General features: G+C 40.2%; 1 protein-coding gene across 1 annotated transcript in view; it reads right to left on the bottom strand.

Moving 5' to 3' along the window:
• Positions 1-24,639, bottom strand: part of NOX4 (NADPH oxidase 4) — a 99,382-nt gene that overhangs the window by 59,024 nt on the left and 15,719 nt on the right. Inside the window, exons 7-11 of the mRNA XM_072326836.1 lie at positions 23,161-23,233; positions 18,713-18,793; positions 12,954-13,182; positions 11,083-11,247; positions 10,874-10,936 (exon numbers count right to left, since the gene is read on the bottom strand). Coding sequence (XP_072182937.1) covers positions 10,874-10,936; positions 11,083-11,247; positions 12,954-13,182; positions 18,713-18,793; positions 23,161-23,233 — 611 coding nt within the window. The remainder of the gene's footprint in view (positions 1-10,873; positions 10,937-11,082; positions 11,248-12,953; positions 13,183-18,712; positions 18,794-23,160; positions 23,234-24,639) is intronic.

Genomic DNA, 24,639 nt, shown 5'->3' with positions numbered 1-24,639 from the left:
GAAAAAAGGTTGATCTGTGGAGTCTGTCCTCTAAACACACCTCTGCTGCAGAAGCGAGGAAAATTAATTAATTAATTAGTTAATTCGTCTGCTTGAAGTTATATTACAAATCAGATTTTGTCTAAGAGCTTTCCCTGTTAGAGAGCCACATAGCTATCCTAATTTTACTGGCAGACAGCAGCACGTCTCTGACTGTGGGAAAATTCTAACCATGGAATATAATTTAAGCATCAGGGGTGTCTGGATGATCAAGGCAGGACCACCATGTCTTCAATACTCTCTGCTTCAGCCAGAGCCCTCCCATTGTGGATCTGACTCTTTGCAAGCAGCCCAGCTGCAGAAACATATCCCAAGCACTTTTCCCTTTCACTTTCCATTCCTCTACACTAATCGCTGTCCAACTCCAAACACCTGCAGTCTAGCTGGTGGAAAAAAACACACCAAAATATTGTGGGATGTTTGGGATGCATCACTGGCCAGCTGCAGCAGCAAGGAAGATCATTCTGGTCATCTGAGGTCTAACGCTGTCTGTAACAAACCACAAACCCACACCCACTAAATCCTGTGGGCCTACAACCGAGTATTTGCTACTTCATTCCCTGCAGTCTTCTGTTGTGAAATGACTCTCAGTATTCAAAACAACTTTTTTTTTTTCCTTCTTTTTCCAAGTCTCAACCTATGAGCATTCAGTCCTTCATGTCACTCTTGCACCAGGGAAATTTTTGTTTTTGCCTCCGTAACTTAACCAAGACAAAAAACCTGCAGACTACCCTTTCAGTCCCAGCAGATACATTACATTTCTCAAAACATACCAACTCTTTACATTCAGCCCATATTATGCATTTCAAGTTGCTAGCTAATGGGAAAAACAAACCACAACTTTCTGGGATGCTCAGGTTGCAAACATTTGTCCCTGACGGAGCAGAAGGCAAGCAGAACTGTATTTCAGTCCAGGATTGCTCTTTGAGTCCTCTGTAGGAATATAAACTCATGGTTGAGCAGCACTGCCTTGAGTTGACAAATGCATGGCCAAGGGAACAGGATGGCACATCAGGCTCCGTCTCCATCATCCCTAAGCACTTATTGTGGGCAGGCTCTTAATTTTAAAGCAGAGAGAGAAAGTGCTTTCTTTTCTTTAATACTTTCTTCATGTATTAACTGCACTAATGCTTAGAATCTTAAATTTTCTCTTTCACTTCCTTGGTTTTTCTCTAACCTAACCTAGAAACACTGCTTCTGATGGGAGAAAAAACCCTCCTCTGCTACAGTCAGTGAAAATTTATCATATACTATAAATTTGCTTTTATAATATCAGAAAAAAAGTGTCTGAATATGACACCTTCTGTTTAAAATATCTACAGAAGGAGAACATAGGATTTAGCAAACTTGAATGTAACAACTTCTGTGATCCCTTTATCCAAAAGAAACAGATTTGTAAGTTTAAATGAAAACAGAGCTTTACTTATGGTTTTTATGCAGACCCCAGAACTATAAAGCCCAATGCGACACCAAACCAGATAAACATGTCTGAGGAAGTGCTCTAAAGGCATCTGAAAGATTAAACTATGCTATTTTTGTTTTACTTAAATTCTTTGTCGAACAGCTGCTAGACTCTACTTCTATGAAGAGCAGACATGCTCCAGGGATTTCTTCAGTTTGCCAGCAAGATACTTCATAATATCTGCATTTCCCTAAATGTTCCGTGAATCATCTTATAAAGCCAAGTTTCATAACCATTTGCATGAGGTATTTAACGAAGCTTACTAGAATGTCATCACGCTAGAATGTTTTTATTGTATTTATCTGTCAGTACGAACTTAGCTCTTTATGTCCCTACATCCTTTTTACTCTGGCAAACTTCTCCATTTTTTGGATGAAGTATTTAAGACTCATGCCTGTGGGCCATTCCTGTAGTAGTGTTTATTTCTCGAGTTTTTGTTACAGAGTATGTATTTCTACATCAGCTCCATAGACCGTCAGTGGTGAACTCTCATTATCCAGGGACAGAGATAAACTTGGCTCTTCAAAACCCTGGTTTTCTCTTATAATAGCAAATATGTTATTCACTGTGGCACTGTCATTTATACTCATGTATTATTTGCTGAGACCTTTCTGACAAGGCATCAGGCTCCAAACTAAATGCACAGATCACAGCTATCACCTTGTAATCCCATCAGGCCTAAATGCACTTAGTATCTGGATTAAAACAGACTGGAAGGGAAAAAGGAAAAGTCAATCTACAGAGGGAAAAAACAAACAAACAAACAAACAAACAAAAAACTTAAAAGGTAGAAAACATGCAAATAAGCAATAACCTGAAGATACGTAGGTAGCTTAAGATAATTTGTCCTGAACATGTACACCTTCTTCAGCTAATTCTGTTTACTGTGAGATGATTAATGGGTTTAGGATTAATGGGTTTAGTTTCTCTGTCTAGGTTTCACTAATTGTATTACTTTACAATTTTAATTTGAATACAAATCAAACTAGGTTTTCTTCCTCAATAAAATATATTTGGATTTTGTGCTGTAATCCGCACCTGGCATGGGGTAACCCTGGATGTACATGCAGACTGGGGACAAGAGGCTGAAGAGCAGCCCCAAGGATAGGGTTCTAGGCATTCTGGATGACAGCAAGTTGACAGTGCTGTGGCCTGGAACCAAAATGACACCATGCCCTGCGGTGCATTGGGCCCAGCTCTGCCACTGGAAGAGTGAAGGGATTGTCCCCTCTGCTCTGCACTGTGCGGCCTCACCTCCAGCACTGGGTGCAGGTCTGGGCACCACAATACAAAGACACAAAACTATTAGAGTGTCCAAAGTAGGGCTAGAAAGATGGTGAATGGTGTGGAGCAGAGGAGCTGAGGGGAAGACTGATGGTGGCTGCAGCTCCTCACTGGGAGTGGAGGGGCAGCGCTGAGTGTGACAGCGACAGGGCCAGAGGGAACGGCATGAAGATGTCAGGGGAGGGCAGCTGGGGGTGAGGGAAAGGGGCTGCACCAGAGGGCAGTGGGCAGGGAACAGCCTGCCTAGGGCTGTGGGCTCGATCCTGAGCTGCTGGTGCTCAGAAAGCATTGGGATATTGCTCTCAGACATTGGGTTTGGATTCAGGGTGGAGCCCAGAGTTGGACTCCATGATATTTTATCATTCTATAGGAAACATAGTATCTACACACAATGAATAATACTCTGACTTCTCATTTCCTGAGTGCTGAAGTAATACTTCAGATATCTTGTTATGGAGAAATGTCAAAACACCTGAAAAAAATCATTTAAGACACAAGCAACTGTTATAAATGAAAGAGGCAGTCTTTTGACGCCCAACATTTTAGCTGAAAAAATAAACACATTATTCCAAACAGTATATTTATGTTGCTCCCATAAAACAAAGCTTAATAAAATTCTTTTCATCAGTAGCTCGGTGGAGGACACAGTGAATGGAGTCACTCAATTAGGTCAGTACTTATTAGGCTTTCTTTCATAGGAGCCACCATAAAAAGCCACAAGTAAAGATGCTTTGAATCTACTTTGAGTTTGCTACTCAAAGTGTTACTGGGTCTAAGTTTTCTTTCCTCCTTGTGGTTTAGAGATGGTATCCTCTGAAAGAACAGTTTTGATCAGTTTGCACTGTTCTCCTCATGTACCATAAGGACTTTAACCTTAAGCTATTCAGCCAGCAGTGGTAATGAGCTCCAAATTCACACTGCAATAGCAGAAATGTATCTCCCACCTGTTATGCAATGTATTTTTCAGTTCCAAGAGCAAACAGGACCTTGAGAGTAGCTTATGGCAATCAAACTTGTCACCAGTTCAGAACAGCAGATTCTCTGAACCTGCATTCGTAGATGCTTTTTGCAGAGCAGAAGATTTCACCCAATCTCAGATATCAGCCATCCAAAAATCTAGAAGAATTCAGTTCCTGGTTATGTCCTTACCTCATGGTCTGTCACAATCTGAGTTCAATCTGAACTGATGTAATTGTTTTCTACCTTCTTTTGTCAGAAGAATTCAATGCTGATAAAACAAGATTCTTGTTATGTGAGGGTGCTGGGTGTAGATATCAGACTCAGTAGCTAAGCTGTCAAAACTGAGGCTTGTAAGTGTTTGTGGCTTGCGCTGACTTTGCAGCAGAGACCACACGAAAGTATCCAGCTCATCTTCTGACTTAACATCTACAGAACACAAAGCTATTTCTATGGGACTTACTACCAACTTTCGGTGCCAATGCAAGAAGCAATTTGAAAAACATACAAGAGCGTCACCTTATTTTCTAGAGGCACTAATATATATTCCAAATAGGAATCTACTTCTTAAGTTACTTATTAGCAAAAAAGAAAAGTATGAATGCAGTTATAAATGGCTGGTATCACATTTTCTTTTGCTACTGCAAATAATCAAGAGTGTGGTTAAGTTCCTGGAAGGACAGAGACCTCAATTCAAAGTGGAAGGTCTAAGATGGGAGTGGAAAGAAAACTAATGCTACAAAATAAGTTGCAAGCCTTAGTTTTCTTCTTCATACAGGCTATAATTAAGAGAAACCACAACAAAGTTAGAGAAATTGAACACTACATGTTCAGAAGAAAAGGGAGAATTTCCTGAAACTCATTCTATGAAGGCTGCTCCAAAAGTAATGCCTCCGTTTTATTTCCATGCAAACTACAACAGATCTGAAGAGCTCAATTACACTGTTTCACAGAGCAAATTTTCAGCTACGAAACATTATTTCTCAACATAGTCATCACGGCTAGTCCAATAAAGGATCACCAAAACACCACACCTTTTTTTGAGGAGGGGACGACAGAGCTGGGACTGCTCAGCCTGGGGAAGAGGAGGCTTAGGGGGATCTCATCCAAGTCCATAAATACCTGAAGACAGGATGAAAATTGGATGGAACCAGGCTCTTGGTGGTTTCCAGTGCCTGGACAAGAGGCAGTGGGAGCAGGCTGGAACACAGGAGATTCCCTCTGAACACCAGGAAGCACTTCTGTGCTGTGCAGGTGACAGAACACTGGTACACGTTGCCCCCAGAGGCTGTGGACTCTCCTCCTTGGAGATCTCCATAAGCTACCAGGACATGGCCCTAGGCACCCTATGCTTGGTGTCCCTGCTGGAGCAGGGGTTGGAACAGATGGACCCAAAGGTCTTTTCCAGCCACTTTATGTTTCTGTCACATGAAGTCTGTGACAGCAGAACCAAGTCACCTGGTAGAAACAAAGTTAGACTGGCAGCTCTGAGTTCAGAGCAACATGACTTTTGCTCCTCCGAATTCCTGTGTGCATTCTGAACCAATTACTTCTGCTCATTCCTTCCATCAGCATGGGGAAGAAATGTTTTCAGTTGACAAAGGGGAAAAGAAAACAAACACCACTGCACACATTTCTGAACAATGCCCACATCTTTATGTTCACCCAGTTAAAATTCACAGCTCCCTCTGGCACTGACTGAAATACATGGGAGCTTTACAAGAACGCAATAGGAGTGGGTTCAGGCCCTTTTGTGCAGTCTCCCAGAGTTATGTAAGAGAGTGAGCTAAACTGCAAATATTACATAACCTCTAAAAGGGACTAGTAAAACATCAGCATGACTCCTTCAGGCCGAATCACCCCTTCATTTCCGTTTCTACTTAGTCTTTGCTGAAGTGGTTAAGACTGAACTGCTCATTTCTCTTTTAAGCACCCAAATAGGACAATGGTGCAAGGGAGAAAGCTGCAGTCTTCCCCCAGATCTGCTGCAGGCAATACTGCATTGCAATTCAGCACCCAAAAGCTCCCGTTACGGCTCTTAGCTCCATGTTCCTGTACTAACCAAGAAGAGTAATCCTGGGATTACCATCAGTGAAAAAAAGGAGCAGTAGTAGTTTTTCAGCTTGCTTAGTAAAAACAAGTAGGTCAGATAAAAGCAGAAAAAAAAAAAAACTAAATTTAGGCATTGCATACACACTCTACAAGCACAGTCCCATGTCTGGAATCACATTAAATCAAAAAGCACTTTCTAAGCAGTGCTGCAGCCCAAGACATGTTCTGTGACCTGAAAATACAAGGAAATGACTGTCCCCTGCTTACGCTGGGCAAGAAGACTCACGCACAAACCCAGACATTTAAAATCCTCATGATGCTATCAAACAGCCCTTTTTTCTCTAGTATAGCCGAGATTCAACTGAAATACATTTGTAGCAAAAGAAAAATGAGAGTCAGAAACCCAGTAGTAAATTCCTATCTTAAAATTTCATATCTTAAACTAATTAAAATCCATACACGATCTTCCAGCAGTTATGCTGAAGGGCATCAGTGTATTTTAAAGTATAAAGCATTCAGAATGAATAGAAATTGCCAGGTCTGGTATTATATATATGTGTTATATATATATATTTATGCGTGTGCATGTAATACATTGTGGAAATGGAGTGGAAATTGCCAATTCTACTGTTACACATTTAATATACATGTAAAAATTACACCAACTGCAATTTATCAAGTAGAATTGTGTATTTAACTGAAATAAAAGGTACAGTAACTGAATATGAGACTCAGAACAAGAGATATACTTTCCATAGCTACTAAATTTATTAGTTTTCATTCAAAAACCATTTTTGTTAATAATGTACATCATTATAGTATGCCATTTTAAACAACAGATGAAATCCTCAACTCACGCAAAGAATCCAACTTTAATACAACACCCTATTTAACCCATGATCTAACCACACTGCTCCATGTCAGCAGTCATTCTTTCTGAAAAAGAAAACCTCTGAAAAACAAGAAGTTTTGCCAGAGAAAAGACTGCTGAATGGGGTCTAACATTCTTTGATGACATTATTCCAATACAAGGGGAGTATATCTTTGAGAGCTCTGTATTTTCCAAACTGTGTACCTATTCCTAATGAGGAAAATACTACTAGGATTTTAAATTTCACTGAGATGGACAGACTGAAAACAAGAACAAGATATATTGAGAATAACATTTAAATGAGGGATGTCCACTGGTGTAGAACAGGTGTAACTTAATTAAGCTTATTTAATAAATATAGCTGTGCTACTGTCAAATGAGATTAAAGAGCAATCTGAGGTCTATGCTGAGTGCTTTGAATTTATCTTCTGATTGCTAAACCAATCATAAATATAAATAAATACGAACTAAGTAATTCCTCACAACAGTCTAGCTACCATTCCATCAGTACTGCAGTGTATATCATTTTTAGCACTGCATATCTAGTTATGTTTAGGTTCTCTACAGAGTGCCTTAAAATGGCTTACTGGAGTTAATAACAGATAAATAACACACAGCTTTGCTTTCTACTGTTAACGCAGCTAGCCAAAAGCACTTTGCAAATACAGGCTTTGCAAACGCTAGTATTGCTTCATCAAGCTATACAGAGGCATCTTTCTCTAGAAGATTCACTACCAGGTTTACAGCAAAAAGTTTATTTTAGTGGAAGGCACTGTGGATTGAACTGTGAAAGTACTAGCTTGCCTGCCTGGCACCCAGAACAATCAAAATAAAACAGCCACAAAACCAAAGAACTGGAAGTGGACAGGACCTAGGTGTATATTGCCACTAAAAGGGAAACCACAACGATTCCAACTTAGACTTTGCTGTAGCATCTCCAAGGACTCTGTACTGCTCGCTCCTCAAGAACTTTGGGTATATTAATGTACCATTTTATCTTATTCCAGTCCATCTCCTTCAGGCCCAATCCCCATTCCAGATGAATTAAGCTGAGTAAGAAATAATCCCAATGTTCTACGACTTCGCTTAAAGAATCATAGAATTACAAGGTTGGAAAGTACCTACAAGATCATCCAGTCCAACCATCCTCCCATTACCATTGCTACAATTAACCACTAAACCAGATCTCATAGCTTCTCATCCAGACACCTCTTGAACACCGCCAGGGATGACAACTCCACCACCTCCCTGGGCAGCCATTCCAGTGCCTGACCACACTCTGAGAGGAAAAGTTCCTTCTTATGTCCAGTCTAAACCTACTCTGACACAACCTGTGGCCATTTCCTCGGGTCCTGTTTGTTGCCTGGCAGAAGAGGCCAAGCCCCTCATCAAAACAGTCTCCCTTCAGGAAGCTGTAGAGTGCAATGAGGTCTCCCCTGAGCCTTCTCTTCTACAGGCTAAACAATCCCAGCTCCCTGAGCTGCTCCTCATAAGACTTGTGCTCCAGACCCCTCACCGGTTTCATTGCCCTTCTCTGGACACATTCCAGGGCCTCAATGTCTTTCTTGTAAGGAGGAGCCCAAAACTGAAGACAGTACTTGAGATGCAGCCTCACCAGAGCTGAGTACAGGGGGTGATAACCTCTCTGCTCCTGCTGGCCACATTATTTCAGGCCAGGATTATTATTAATGCAGGCCAGGATGCTGTTGGCCTTCTTGGCCACCTGGGCACACCATCGGCTCATGTTCAGCCGAGCATCAACCAACACCCCCAGGTCCCTTTCCTCTTCACAGTCATCCAGCCACTCAGCCCCAAGCCTGTAGTGCTGCATGGGGTTACTGCAGCCAAAGTGCAGGATCCAGCACTTGGCCTGGTTGAACCTCATCCCATTAACCTCAGCCCAGTGATTCAGCCTATCCAGATCACTCTGAAGGGCCTCCCTACCCTCAGGCAGATAGACACTACCTCTCAACTTGGTGTCATCTGTAAACTTACTGAGGGTACACTCAATACCCTCATCTAGGTCATCAATTAAGATATCAAACAAGATCGGCCCCAGTACTGACCCCTGGGGAACACCACTTGTAATGGGTCGCCGGCCAGACTTAACTCCATTAACCACTACCCGCTGGCCACGGCCCTCTAGCCAGTTCCTTACCCAAAGAAGGGTATACCTGTCCAGGCAACAGGCAGCCAGTTTCCTCAGGAGAATACTATGAGAGACTGTGTCAAAGGCTTTGCTCAAGTCTAGGTAGACTACATCAACAGCCTTTCCCTCACCTACCAGTCTGGTCACCTGGTTGTAGAAGGAAATGAGGTTGATCACACACGACCTGCCTTTCATGAATCCATTATGGCTGGGCCTGACCCCCTGGATGCCACACACGTGTCGTGTGATCTCACTCAAGTTGATTTGTTCCATAACTTTCCCTGGTACCGAGGTCAGGCTGACAGGCCTGTAGTTCCCTGTATCCTCCTTATGGCCCTTCTTGTAGACGGGAGTCACATCGGCAAGCCTCCAGTCCTCTGGGACCTCTCCAGATAACCAGGAGATGGTGGAAAGCGGCTCAGCAATCACCCCTGTCAGCTCCCTCAGCATCCAAGGGTGCAGCCCATTCAGTCCCATGGACTTGCAGCAGTCTGGATGGAGGAGGAGCTCTCTCACTGTCTCCACCTGAATCACTGGGAGTGGATTCTGCATAGTGTTCCAGACACTCAGATCAGGGCATAAAGTGCCCTGAGAATAACTGATCTGCCTATTAAAGGCAGATGTAAAGAAGGTGTTGAGGACCTCAGCCTTCTCCTTATCCTCAGTTGTCACATTCCCCTCTGCATCAACTAAAGGATGGACATTTTCCTTGGTTCTTTTCTTACTACTGATATATTTGTAAAAGGATTTCTTGTTCTCTTTACTGCAGAGTTCAAGTTGAGCGTTTGCCTTTCTAACTTCCTCCCTGCATAACTTAGCAACTTGCCTGTAATCTCCCCAAGCAGCCTGTCCCTGCTTCCAGAGGACAAAGACTCTTTTTCTTCTGGAGTCTCAACAACAGTTCCCGGTTCATCCACACCAGTCTTCTTCCCCTATGGCCCACCTTAACAGCACTCAGGAACAGCCTGTTATTGTGCCTTTAAGATTTCCATCTTGAGGAGCATCCAGGCTTTTTGGACCCCTTTAACCTTAAGGAGCGACTCCCAAGGGACCCCTGCAACAAGCGTCCTGAACAGATCAAAGACTGTCCTCTGGAAGCTCAAGATGATAGCATTTTTGTTTGTCACCCTTCTGACATCTCCAAGAACAGAGAATTATAGAATTTCGTGGTCACTCTGCCCAAGACAGTCCTCAACCTTCACATCACTCACCATTCCTTCACTGTTAGTGAAGAGCAGGTCTATCAGGGCACCACCCCGGTAGGCTCTTGTACCAGCTGCATAACGAAGCAATCTTCCACACACTCTAGAAACCTCCTGGACTGCTTCCTCTGTGCTATATTATACTTTCAACATATACCAGGGAAGTTGAAGTCTCCCATGAGAACGAGTGCTGGAGATCACACAACTTCTGCAAGCTGCTCATAGAATGCCTTGTCCTTCTCTTTATCCTGATTAGCCAGTCTATAACAGGCCCCCATCAAGATGCCACCCTTACAGCCCTACACCCCTACTGATATATCTCTTACTATAATAAAGCAGAAGACTACTTCAGAAACATTTAAAAAAAAAAAAAAAAAAAAAAAAAAAAACTATTCATGAAAACCATTTTAAAAAATGAACAAACAAACAAACCAAACCTTGATGCTTTTCTGACTCTGGAGAAGGCAAGAATCTCCGTTCAATAACAGCAAAAAAAACCACCAAAAATTCAGTCAAGTTCATGTTCATTGTGCATTAAGGTCTACAAATATATGGCTAAAACCTCTCTTATGAAATTGAATGATCAAAAACCACATGGGTTGTATTTATTTATTATGTTTTCCACTTATGGAAGAATTTTAAAAAGGTTCCCCTTATTATTTTCTCAACAGTGGGGAAAATTGAATATGTATTCAGTACTATCATACATAATAATCATGCCATTTCATATTCATTGGTATCCTCATTAATGAAAAAGAAGTTCTCCCGAAGGACTTTCAACCTTGAAGGCAATAAAGACCATTGTTTACCAAATACAAATAAATGGGAAAGCACAGAGAAAAGCTCTTATTTCTTACCATTGTAAGGGTGAACGGATGGCTTTCCAGTCCAGACACTCTTGGACAGTGCAGAATAACATACTGAAAATCAAAAAAAGAAAAATAAAAGAAAGAAAATATATGTCCAAAACATTCAGTGATGGATTAGTACACAAAAAGGGAAAGTCATCTCTAGAGAAGATGCTACATGGACAACAGTGACTTGTTTTAGGGGCACATTAACTGACCTGACCAGGCCTTGCTCGGAAGTCATCTTTGATCATCCTTACTTCAAGGACGTTGGAAGGATGGCTTATCACTGATGTTATTGTGACTGGCTTGGTGCTGCGGATGTAGCGGTACAGCCTTTCTACACAGTACAAGCACAGAGGTCCAGAAATCCAAAACCAAGTCTATGGGAGAACAGCGGACATTTAATTTCATTTCATTCAAAGCCATTTCATTTTATATTTTCTAATTTCAAAATAACATGAGTGCCTGCAGGATCTCATTTCTCATTTATTGCAGAACAGTGTTTGATGGCAAGTCATCTCCACATCTTTCTACACACAGAAATCCAAGCACATCATGGGAACTTAGACTAACTGGCTGCAACATCCACAAGCACAAATGATTTCAGTCATAAAACTAATCAGTTATAAAATAGTACTGATCTCATTTGTGGCCATGTTACTCTGGAGCTATACAGTTGGATTGCAACTGTTTTCAGAAGTGAATCACAAAGTACATAGCCCATTTTAAAATCTGACAGACTAGAGCACTACAGACTGGTTAACTACTTCCAAGGATGAACACCATCTGACTTGCAATACCATGAGACAGTTACCTTCTTTTAATTATCTCAAGTACATGCAAAATGTTTAAAAGAACAAGCAATCCTTGTGCTATAGAATTTAGAGAAAAGAGTGTAGAAAAGTGAGAGAAATGGGAAATTTAAAGCACAGTTCAACTGTCCTTGCGGAAGATGCATATAATAGCACAAATCGTTCCCTAGAAGTGCCCATAGGGTGACCAGCTCAGATGAACGCATTTGTACCAAAATTCCAGCCCAGCAGTTAGTTAGTAAGAGCTAATAAAATACACATTCAAAGGATTTTATTGGAATGCTTCTGTGTAGTACTGACTGATTCTTATTATGAATACATGCCTGGTGGTAAAACAGTTAACCCTGCAGCTAGCAGAATTACAGAATGGTTTATGTTGGAAGGGACTCCCCTACAGTGAACCGGGACACCTGCAGCTGGATCAGGTGCTCAGAGCCCCATCCAGCCTCACCCTGGATATCTCCAGTGAAGGGACATCCACAACCTCTCTGGGCAAAAGGAGAATACAAGAAAACAGTAGTAATGATAAGGAGAAACTCCTGTGAGGTCTGTTATGGCAGGCCTTAGACTTGCGAATGCAGTATTTCCAAGCCTCCTCAGGCTACTTGCTCTTATAGCTCTGCTCATCTCTTCTGAAAAGAAATGAGCAAATCTGGATAATGACAAAGATTCTGCACGAAGCATAAAAGAAAGGCAAGCACAAGAGGAAATAAAGGAAAACAAAAGGCTTGTCTGTCCTCACTATCATCATATCCATTCACCAATTCCACATAGAGTAGTATTCTCTGCAAACAAGAGACTACACAAAGCCAAACCACAACCAACCACACCCCAGAAACGCTATTAGAACTTGCAGCCACATAGTTAAAAAAAAAGAGAAAAAATGGAATCTGATTATTTCAATTAATCAATGCCACACAATGCATTGAAAAGGGTCATATGAATGTTATATAAATGTTTGCTCTGAACTACTATGCTGTAATTTAAAGACACATTTGTAGCAAGACCAATACACCTTTTATCATGTTGTACAAAAAACCATTATAGTCAATCTCTTGATATTTTTCCACCCTATTCTATGCACCACATTTTAATGCAATACAAGATTTAATACAGATTGTTTTTTCCCCACAAGATCTCTAAATGCCTGTAAAGGTTTTAATAATATTTTCCATTATTAAAACATCTGGTCTGGAAAAGCAATAATTAGTGGTTATGGCTCACTGAAAGACTTGGCATGGCTTGTAATACCTGAAATGTCGGATCATACAGACCTCTGGGAAGTGCGACTGGAACTTGGGTTCCTTGGAACAAATTCTCATAAAGTTACTTTGTACAAGGGGTTCTGGAAATGTTAAGTCCTCTGGGAAAGGCTCAGTAGTATAGTCAGGAAACAGCTCTTCAAAAGACTTTGGCACTGTCATATTCCCTAGGAGCGTTTTGTTAGGATTAAAGCAACCAGGTGGGTGTTCCTCTAAGTTGGTCTGGTACTTGAGCACTCCCCTACAGGAAAAGAAAAATAACAAAGATACTGAAGTAACAGTTCAAACCAAGCAACTTCTCTTAATTTGGAGAGGATTTTAGATAGCAGTCACAAGGCTCATCTTCTACATTTGAGAAGTCGTGGCTGGCAGGTGAAGACTTTGGTGACTAGAAAAAGGGAAACATCACTCCCATTTTTAAGAAAGAAAGAAAGACTCAGGGATCTACAGACCAGTGAGCCTTGTGCCTGCGACTGGGAAGATCATAGAGAAGACCCACCTGTAAGCAACCAGCATGACTTCATCGTGGTCAGATTGTGCCTGACCAATCTGGCAGTCACCTATGATAAAGTGATGGCATCACTAGAAAAACGAAGGGCAAGTGATATTGTCTGCCTGGACTTGTGCAAAGCCTTTGATAGGGTCCTACATCACATCCTTATCTCCAAATTGGAGAGACGGATTTGAAAACTACTGGACTATTTTGCATATAAATGGTTTGATGGTCGCAGCCAATAGATTTATGAAGTCCAGTAACTAGTGGTATCCCTCAGCAGTCCATCTTGGGACACGTGCTCTTCAGCATCTTCATCAAAAGTCTACACAGTGTGACTGAGTGCATCCTGAACAAGTTTGCTGATGACACTAAGCTGAGTGCAGCATTTTATACAGAGGAAGAATGGGATGCCATCCAGAGGCACCAGAATAGGCTAAAAGAGTGAACCCACAAGTACCAAATGAGTTCAACAAGGCCAAGAGCAAGATGAGGCAATCCCAGATATGTAAGAGTTAGGGATAAGGGAAGAACTCCTCAAGAGCAGCCCTGCAGAGAAGGACTTGAGGGTCCTTGTGGACAAAAAGCTGAACACAAGCCAGCAGTATACACCTGAAGCCCAGAATGCCAACAACATCCTGGGCTGCATCAACAGAAAAGTGGCTAGCAGAGAGAGGGAGGGGATTGTTCTCCTCTACTGTATCCTCAAGAGGCCCCATCTGGAATACTGTATCCACTGCACCCAGGCCTGGGGTCCCCAACACATAAAATACATGGAGATGTTAGAAAAGGCCCAGAGCAGGCCATGAAGATGACCAGAGGGCTGGAACACAGCTCTTATGAAGAAAGGTTGAGGAAGCTAGGCTTGTGCAGCCTGTAAAAGAGAAAGCACTGGTAAGACCTCACTGTGACCATCCAGGAGTTTATAAAAAGGAGGGAGCGTGACATTTTACATGGTCTGATACAGACAGGACAAGGGGGGGGGGGAGGGTGGTTTTATACTATATACTATGAGAAGGGAAACTTAAGTTAGATGTTAGGCAGAAATTCTTCACTCAGAGGGTTGAGAGGCACTGAACAGGTTGTTCAGGAATTATGGATGCCCTACCTCTGGAACCTTTCAAGGCCAGGATGGATGGGTTCCTGTACAGTTTGATGTCGGGGGTGGAAACCCCACCTAAAGTAGTGGAACTGGAATCAGATGTTCTTTAAGACCCTTTCCAATCAAAGCCATTTTATGATTCAGTGATTTTGTACCACTTGCTTACAGAACTTCCAATGAGACTGAACTTTTTTTTTTAACTACAGAGCCTTCTGTCACTAGAGGCAAAGATTAACTTTTCTATCTCACTTGGCACTTCTACACTGAACAGCCTCAAGCTTAATACTGCTTGAAAAGTACAGATGCTGTGGGAGCCTAGAAGAAAAATTAAATAAGCACATTTTCAGTTCTTTCACATCCAGGTTATTTTCAGTCATTCTTCCTACAGTCAAGAAGTTCTGGTTTTAAGGCAACTGTAGCAGAAATTTCTTAAGTTGCAAAAACATAAACTGTAGTAATGTTCTCACTATGTGATGTGTATTAAGTTTGCATACAAATTCATCATATGTGAACATGACTGCTCCTTTGAATATCAACTTGTCAAAGGGTAAGAAGAAAAAAAATAGAAAGGTTCATTGGATTTATCATGCAGAACTATCTTATCTTGCAAATTAGTTTTGGGGCTCTGTGCTTGTTTCAATATGAAATAAAACATGTAGTATCATCAAGTGAGAATTTCACAGCTGCAGCTAGAAACCATAAAGACAGAAGTGGAAATCTGAGACACTAGAATATCTCAGTAAACTCATGAGTCACTGAAAGAGGGGAAGAACTGATAATAGTAGTAAAACTCCCCAGGAGTATTCCTTGCCTCCAATCTGAATTTGATGACAGCAAAAGATGGGTAGGATGGCGCCCAGTGAGAAATTGGCATGATGTTCGGAAGACAATAAGAACACACACCGTCAGCACATACACACAGCAGCAGCAACAGTGACAGAGTCTAATTCACAAGAACAGAGAGAAGTAGGAGACATTTGCAATACCCCCAACTTAAATGGCCTCTGACTGGCTAGCGGCATCCTTCCCTACTGACAGTTGCTAACATGCTTCCCACATGTTCCTGTGAGAGATGTACAGGTTGGAAGTCAAACTTACTCTAAGTCTCATGCCTGACCCTGGGAGAATCACCCGACAATTGTCTCTGTGCCTACTCCTCTGCATCTGTCACCTGATCATCCCTATCACTTGCATCTGCCTTTGTTGCTGGTCACTGCATACTTGCAAAGTGACAGAGACCTTGAGCATTTTGTGATTTCCCTGTTCCTTATACATTATGGTGCCTGATAGATTTAGCTGGAAATCACAGCCTGTACAGTATTTTTCCAACCAACCACATACATATGCCTGCCAGCTGCTCACACAGCTTCTCTGGCCTCTGGACATCCCAAAAGGGGATTCAAAGTTTTTTCCTGTGACACAAATAGCTGAACTGCAAACATGAGTATTTCCTCCAGTGATCTCTAGCCTGTTCGAGCTATTACAAACATGCTATCTGAGTGGCAATCTGGGATGACAAAGCTGCCTCTAATGGCAGCTGCAATGACTTCCATTTCTGAAGATGACAAGGAAATACAAGTGTTCTCACATGTGCAAGGCCATTTCCCAGAAATGGGGAGTTCTGCATAACTCTTAGGAGTTCATGATATATTCTTGTGTATTTATTTAGTGCAACATTTTTATCCATGAAATCTCACTGTGGATATCAGTAAGCAGGAGATACACATCTTTAGCAAAAGGATGAGCCATATGGAAGTGGCTGACACACTCAGCAACACAGCATGTAGACTATTCACAGCAGCACAAAGCAATATCTGCCCCAATTTTCCACCCTCAAAATAGAGGTAACACTTACTTCTGGCTTTTATGATATGCTAGATGCCAAAAATTATTCCAAGTTTTTATAGGTAATTACACTGCTCAATTATCTCAGCTATTTTTTGCTGTTGAGCTCAAGGTGAGCTGCTTGAGGACTCCTCTTTCTGCTAAAGGCTAATGTCTGGAATTTTCACCCTTCCAGAGATAAACCCTTGGATAATTCTAGTGACAGCACAAAGTCCTTACTCTCAACTTCTATTAACTTAATTCTGTTAATAATGAATTAGGATCAAATGAGTATTTCCTTCACAATGCCTTGTGGATTTTGTACCTCCTGTAATTGGTAACAGAAAAATCAAGCTTTCGCTTTACATAAAATACTTTTTGTTGCTGCTCTTAAAGGTCTACAATATAGATAAATTTATGTAGCCTTAAGCCACTTCAATATTTGAAAGTCACGTTGCAAGAAATACAAGATGAAGGAAAGTCTTTAAGGATAATTTCCCCAAAAGATTTTTCTCTTCTTTTTAGTAAAGATAAAAGAACAGATCAATAACATATGACAAATGAATCATATCACTTTACATATCACTGAAAAGTGTCTGGATACCCTGAAAAAGAAGATACAATAACAACATACCCATAATGGTTTGAAACAAAGCAAGAATCTAAGAATATTGTGGGAATGTTCATAGAAGAGATTCCAAAAAAGGTAAATCCTCACCCAATCTGCCTATACTGTCCAGTCATAGGAAGTGTCTTGCTTTGTAGACTAACTGACTATGCATCTTTTAGACTTGCCATGTAGGAGTCAGTTGGGCATATAAGCATGACAGCCAAACTTTCCTTTATTCTCAGAATAGATCTTCCAGTCAGTATAACAAATGGGGCCCAGAACAATCCACATAACTTACATGCAGATCTTTGTAGCAGTAGGTTAGCTCAAGCTTTCTCCACACTCCATTGGCTGCATTTCTTAGAACTCATTGGATTACAATGGGAGGTAGACATAAGAAAACATGCAGAGACCTAAATTTAGGCATCTTAATCTTCAACTGACTCCCACTCTCTATGACTCAGCTTTCTCTCACTTCCATCTGACACTAAGTTCTTTCAGATACATTCTGAAAGATCTTCCAATTCAACATTAAAGAGGCTCTGTAGGAGGAGATGCCTGTTCAGAGCTTGGTGAATTCCTGCAGTCTTGATTTGTAGACTTGTCCGAATAGTCTCCCTCTTCCATGAAGTGGCAACATGGCTGAGAGGACAACAGGCAGAGGATAAGGCAGAGATGTTTTAAACTGAACACGAGAAACACAAGGTAATCGCTAGAACTGACCGTCTAAAGAGGTAAGAAGATCTCAGTCATCAGATGTTTTCAAGAGGAAATCAAACACCTGTCAGGAATAATTTAGCAAAAGTTCTACCTGACACAGGTAGGGGAGAACAGGTTAGATTCACCTTTGCCAGTTATGATGAAGACCCATGCCACAGAAAAAGGAAAAATAAAAGACAGAAAACGCACAAAAAAACAGAATTAGATCCACAAGTTTCAATGTTTTCAACTCATTATTTCAATTCAGCGGATTTCAAGCTGCGTTTATTTTGTTCAACATATTCCTACTGTGATCTGGCTAGGCCTAATTACCTTTTACTGTTTAAACAGCAGTGCTCAGAGCTGTGCAGACATTCCAGTGTTTCACGTTTCAGTAGATATTTGATGACATGAAGAAATTAACCTTGTTCAAATATACCTTTCCTATATCAAACTCTGCATTTATGTTCACAGATGAAAGTTTGTTCATGTTAACAAACCACATTTCCACACAGCATAGTTAATGAAAGCTGCTTTATTCTACAGTAGATCTGGGTTTTTTATACCACATACAGACCTGACCAAAAGCAATCTTGATGACATATCAGCATCCCATGTTCGTGAAAACAAGAAGTTTTTCTTATTAAAGCAGTGAGTAATAATTAGAGAGAGGACATACCTTCCCTCTCCTTAGGGTTGAAAATGGAAGGTTGAGACTAAAGAGAAAAAGATGAGCAATTTTTTTATCCACCTCTTAGCAGCCAGGTGAGAGGGCACATAAAGATAAAATGTTTTGTTGATTTCCCTGTAGAAAATGGTAAGATGGCCAACAAAGGAACTTCAAAGTGAAGAAATTTTTGGTAGCTGATTCTCCAAGTTACAGTCTGAACTTTACTTAAAAAAATAACCTTCAGAAGAACTGAAAATGACAGTATCTTGTCAAGAAGTTGGCCTATGTTGCACAAGAGACCTCAGGAAAAACAACAGTCAAGAGAACAGCTCCTGTGCCTCAGGGAAATGGATAGTATTTTTCATTTACTTACCCAGAAACATGCAGCATCAGCAGTATATAGAAGACAAAGAAAAGGTTGTGGGTATACCAGAAGATGTCATAGTTTGAAACCCTGAAAAGAATAAACCGTGTTTCAGTGCTATTTCACTCAGACAGAATCATTGCTAGTTAAAAGCAGATCTGTGCACGTAGGATATTCTTATTCAGCGGTAGTCATGTCAAATAGTTAAAGCCCAGTATGTATTCCTACAGAAATACAATCTTGGCAAACAAGCTAAATATTGAAAAGAAAAGGCAACTGGCACACAATTAAAAAGCAAAAGAGAATGAAGAGAACATGCAGAGCAGTTGAAGACTTATTTTCTAAATTAGGAGACTTCCCTACTTCCATAGGTCCTACATCGCCACAACACATCTCTAAGCTTCTGCAGCCATAGGACTACAGTGTTCAAAGTACCATGACTGCATCCTAAAAGGTACAGTAGACAGCAGAAGATAGGCTAGTGGGAAAGGTGTAAGAAATGCTTGTGGGTGTGGAGGGAAAGGAGACGCAACAGAAAAAGGGGACTGCAGCAAGAAGGCAACAAGAGGACAGGCAGAACCTTGGAAACAGAGGAAATGCATATGGTTGGGCTCTAGGACTGATGGCCTTGGGATGAACAAGAACACCACCACTATTAAGACCAGGGCATGTGAAGAGGAAAGAGCTTTCAACAATAATTTGTTAGGAAATTTAAACAGAACCAATTCCAAAGAAAATGTCCATATGGAGCTGAGGTTAGGAACTCACTTTCTCCTGAGTAAAAAAAATCATCAAAACAAAACAACAATCCAACCAAATGGTCAAGAAAATACTTCACCAGCAGATAAACATCTCTCACATTCACAGCATGGTAGAAAAGTCCCTTCCCAAACAAAAAAGCTTGCCGATAAATAAGTCAAAATAACTATTAAATAAAAAGAAACCCAAACTCATGAGAATATCATTTAAGAAGCAATTCTTCTGAGATAGCTAACTTCTTCCAAATTATTTTCCCCTCCTACAGTCTTTTAAATAAACAGTTGGCTACATTTGCTTTGATACATCTTAAAAGTACACTTCATTGTTTGCTTCTAAATACAGGATTTGTTTCATTTCTCAAGACAGAAAAAAAATCAATTCTGACAATCTGTTTGAGGGTAACCTGGAAGAAAACCCAAGCAAGGGCAGTTCTTAGGAACCTAGCAACAACAACAAAGCTTTTGCAAACCTTTCATCAACGGATCATCCTTCCCACATTCAGCATCACACTAACGCTTTTCCATCCCTGAGGCTGCTCAAATCATTTGTAACTACCCACAGTCTAGTAGGCATTTCCACAAAGTCACTCATCAGTATCTGTAAGGGGCTGTGGGATCAAGCATCAGTAAGATAAAAGTAGAGTGTTGATATGTGGAGTGGAAGTACATTACAAGGCAGAAAGAACACCTCTGCTTACCTCTGAATTTGAAACAGGTTTTGGGGCTCTTGCTTAATTTGGCATCTTGCTAAAACACCAGAAGCTACACACTGAACTTATTTTTATTGAGCACTTTTTTCTTTTTTTTTTTTCCCTTTTTTTCCCACAGAATGGACCAAGTTTTCAACATTTCAGCAATGGAAAGTCAATTCTAACTCCTTACAAGTTGATTTCAACAACTAACCTTATCACTGATTAGAACGCACGTCTTTGATCCAAATAAGCCTAAGCTTTGGCTTCCAGTCACTTGAACATTTTACCCTCTTCACAGCTTTCTTTGCAGATGCCTCTATTATAAACACTGGTTCCTCATGTGGCAGCTTTTCTTAAACACAATCAAGTCCTCTCAGCCTCACCCCCGTGAATAAAAGATATCAAGATCCCTCAGTCTTCTACTGTGAGGTGCGTTTTAATGGTTGTATTTTCTTCCTTGTATTCTTTTTAAGCTGTGTCCTACAGATGCACATATTCTAACATGCTCAGTAACCTTCACACTGTTATATTCATACAGTTCTTCAGAGCATTGTTTTCTTTACCTTCTTCTTAAGAGCTTAAAACAGACATTAACCAAAAGAAGGAATGTTACTTCTCAGCAAACCAAATTCATGGAAATAGGAGATCAAGTTGTTTAATTATTATTTTTTAATTATTTTTACTTGAGAATGTAGCAGGTGAATATCAGCAAGAGGGAATTTATTGAGAAATGGAGGACAGTGTAACACTGCAACACTTTCAAAGGGATACAGTAAACAGCATAGCTTTTAACCCTAAAAACAACATGTTTTTAACCCTGTTACAGATGATAGCTTTGAAAGGGAAGATAAGTTAAGTACATGAAACCTAATACTGGAGTATTTTACTATAAAAAGAGATGTCATTTGAGCCATTCTAAACATATAATTTCCAACACTGGTAGTATTTGTGCTCAATGGAAATGATCTTGAGGAACATTAATTTGAAAGTTAGTTAAAATGTCAACATTTATCCACATGATTTATTGCAGCTTCTAGCAACTTCATACGCCTTCCAATAAACAATTACTGAACAAAAAAATGGTGATGTGATTCTGAGGTATGACATGGTAAAAAAATTTCAAACATAATTCACTTTCCACCTTTAAATCATTAAAAGCTAATTCAGTTCTCTCTATACTTACTCATACGGTTTACTGAGCAGGTAAAGACATGAAAACGGCATGAAAATCAAGAACAGAAAAGATTCAGGAGGAACGTGAAGACACGTATGATTAAGCAGTTCAGTGTGCAAGAGAGTGTTAGGGCTGAAATCCAAGACAATATGATCTGAACAAGTTTAATAAATAAATAAATAAATAATTTTCCTAAAAACTGCAGCATGAGTTTAGCCATCGTTGGGCACCTGAGAATCCACATGGAAAGAAACAGAGAAGGGAGACACAGATGCACACAGAAGCTTGTTTCTTTATTAAACAGACCACAAAGAAAAGCTCGAGCCACACGCCTAAGAGAGAAGCCAGGACAAGTCTTTAAATAAGAATTACTGATTAAGTAATAGTAGATGCAACCGATCTGCTCAGAGCTTTCATTCTGCTGGCTAGATGGCACAAAAACACATTTGCAATTAGAGTAATTGGAGAAAGAAATAGCAAAGATTTAACTCAGAAAGCTGGAAACCTACGTGGCATTAACCTTAAAATTATTATTTCCAAGGACATGTATGCAGTTGCGAACATTTCCTCAAGTTTCTGTAACATTAGTAAAAGCTGGGGTCTCCTTTTATTGTAATTTCTAATGGCCTTGGAGAAAACAAGACTGTTCTGGCTCACTACTGCAGCGTGAAGTAATTGTTTCATTTTTTCATCCTCCCTAAACTGGCCTTCTTTTGCAAGCAGAGCAGTCTGCGTGGACTATGTAACATGCAACTGTGTCTGCTACCTGGTGTAGCAGTCTTATCCTGTACTTCTGTACCTTCCAGTTCCTCACAAAGACCTCAGTCTGGAAGTACCTCTGGCTAGGAAGAATGCACAAGAATTTGCTGAACTGCTCTCTTGATTCAGCACCCAGTAACACTGCTTCTGAGAGAAGATATTATTCCAACATAGTTCTAAACCACACATCAAGCTCACAGCAGCTGAGCATCTCCTGTTTGAAGGCAAAATATCCTGCATCATTTGCAGAACTGGGATGACGCATTCACAGTCAATCTTTTAATTCACCAAAGACTATCAACAGCAAAACACATGCCTATAAAAGGCTACTATGTTGGGTTAGGTCCTTCAAAGTACTGCTCACTTGATTAACAATAATACATATTCAATAATGTTGGTGCAGAACGTGAACTCACTAGGGGTCCAAACCACCAGGAATCCCAACAGTTATACTCAGTCAGTAATGCACTGCACCTTTTAAAGTATCATCTACATTAAGAAGGACATATTTGATAACCAGAAGCCTAGAAAAAGAACTTAAAATTATTAAAAAAAAAAAAAAAAAACAAACAAAAAACCAGCCACATTCTGCTTTGATGGCACAGTTCTGTGTTTGTTTGCTTTCTTTTGGCTGGTTCTTTAAAAAAACTGTTTTTACAATTAATTGGTGAAAATAATTTAAATAAAGATATCACCTTATCTTCCAATGGAGCTTATTTGTGCACTGGACAGAACATACCATATGTTTAGCTTACTAAGTACTATAATACAAATAGGAGAAAAGAACTGTTCCTATTTGTAATGGCCCAGATTTCTAACTGTGCATGTCCCTCTAAAAACAAGTTTACTCTGAAGGCAATTTAATCAGTTTTTTGTAGTTAAAAATTCTCTGCACTAATCTGCTTGCAAGTTACTTAAAAAAAAAAAAAAAAAAGGCAAGAAAGCTGGTATATTTAACATTCATTTGAATATTTCTTGTCTCACATTGCACTTGCCCTTCATTCCCTCCAATCTGTAGGAGAATACGATTACTCAAATAGCATTCTTCAGCATAGCAATCAGATTATGTCTTACCTGATGGCATATGTAGAAGCTGTGCACATTAGGAATAACACTAACACCATAATGACTCCAGTCAGACCTGGAACTAAAACAAACATTATATAACTTATATTTGAATTCTGGGGAGGTATACTGATCTGCCAGACAGATGAGCAATCCTGTATCTCTATTTGTGAGACTGACTGCACAAGTTTAGGCATTTCTTTTTTATTCCAAACTCTAAACTCTCTTGAACACTACAATTATAAACCTGATCAGGGACAAAATTTCAAGCAAATCAATTTCAATGCAAGCTGTCACTGCAAGTGTTTGCCAAACCATTTCATCCTGGAATGAGAAAGAGCCCGAAATTATTCTCTGTGGCACTGTAATGCGCTTGAAATTGTTGCCCATAGAGCAAGGTCTGTGAGAGTGATCTACAGCCAGAACTGAAGAAGGTTAAAAAAAAATTAAGGGTTGGACTCATCTGCTCAAAAATGAACTCTCGAAGGAGAAAACTAAGTTTTTCTAGGCTATGATTCATCACATCCTAAAGTAGAATCCTGACCAAAAAGTACAGTATATCATCCGCCTAAAGACAGATTGGACAAATCCCAACCAGAGTAACACTTTGGTGATGAGCACTTTATCATCAAAATTGCTATCCAAGGAACTAAGTGTCTGAACTGAGAACTAAGAAACTAGAAGCCACGAAGCATTACGTCAAAACATTTCACTTCCTGAAGAATGTAAACTCTTAGAAGTTTTTAAGCATAGCTCCTGGTCTAAAAAACACGTGTTTAGATTTAAACAAAGTCAGCTAGACCAATCACTGAGCACAATGGTATTTAAGTATCTTTTTAGCATCAGAATGTGTCTCAAACTGATTTTGTGGATGTACAATGTTAAAAAAAAAATAAATTAGGGGGTCCAAGATCTTTTCAGATGATCCCATCCTATATTTCAGCACAAGCTAGCCTTTTTAGTTTAAAATAATTAATTGTGATTTAAGACTTTCTAGTGATAAAGAGACAATTTTCAGTCTCATCCTTTCATACCCAATCTTCATCCACTTGCTGAGAAGTCTTATAACCAAACTCTGATGCATCTCAAATCAAACCTCAGCTTTTACAAGCTGTAAGAAGAATCCTGGGCCTACAATCAGTGTGGGATTTTGCACAGACTATGTAATTTTATCCTTTCATGGAAAGGTTACAGTTAAAAACAGTTGTATTAGAAAATGTGCATCCTCCCTGCAGCTCCCTTCCTTACAGGCAGTCCTATGTGGAACCAGAAGTTGGACACAACAATCCTGGTGGTTCCCTTCCAACTCAGTATATTCTGTGGTTCACTTCTTTCTTAATCTAGTTGGATATGCAGTCTGCAATCGGTCTCCCCTATGATGCAAATATATCCAATTCATTTGTAGTAACATCAATTTCTACTATCTCACTTCTTCAGTTCTACTGCTCCCAACTCATCTAAAACTTGCTTAAGGTTTTTGGAAAGCAC

Source organism: Excalfactoria chinensis, chromosome 1 (genome assembly GCF_039878825.1).
Source record: "Excalfactoria chinensis isolate bCotChi1 chromosome 1, bCotChi1.hap2, whole genome shotgun sequence".
In the NCBI taxonomy this organism is placed as follows: Eukaryota; Metazoa; Chordata; class Aves; order Galliformes; family Phasianidae; genus Excalfactoria; species Excalfactoria chinensis.
Note: the sequence above shows the minus strand (reverse complement) of the source record. Positions and strands in the feature narration are given on the sequence as shown.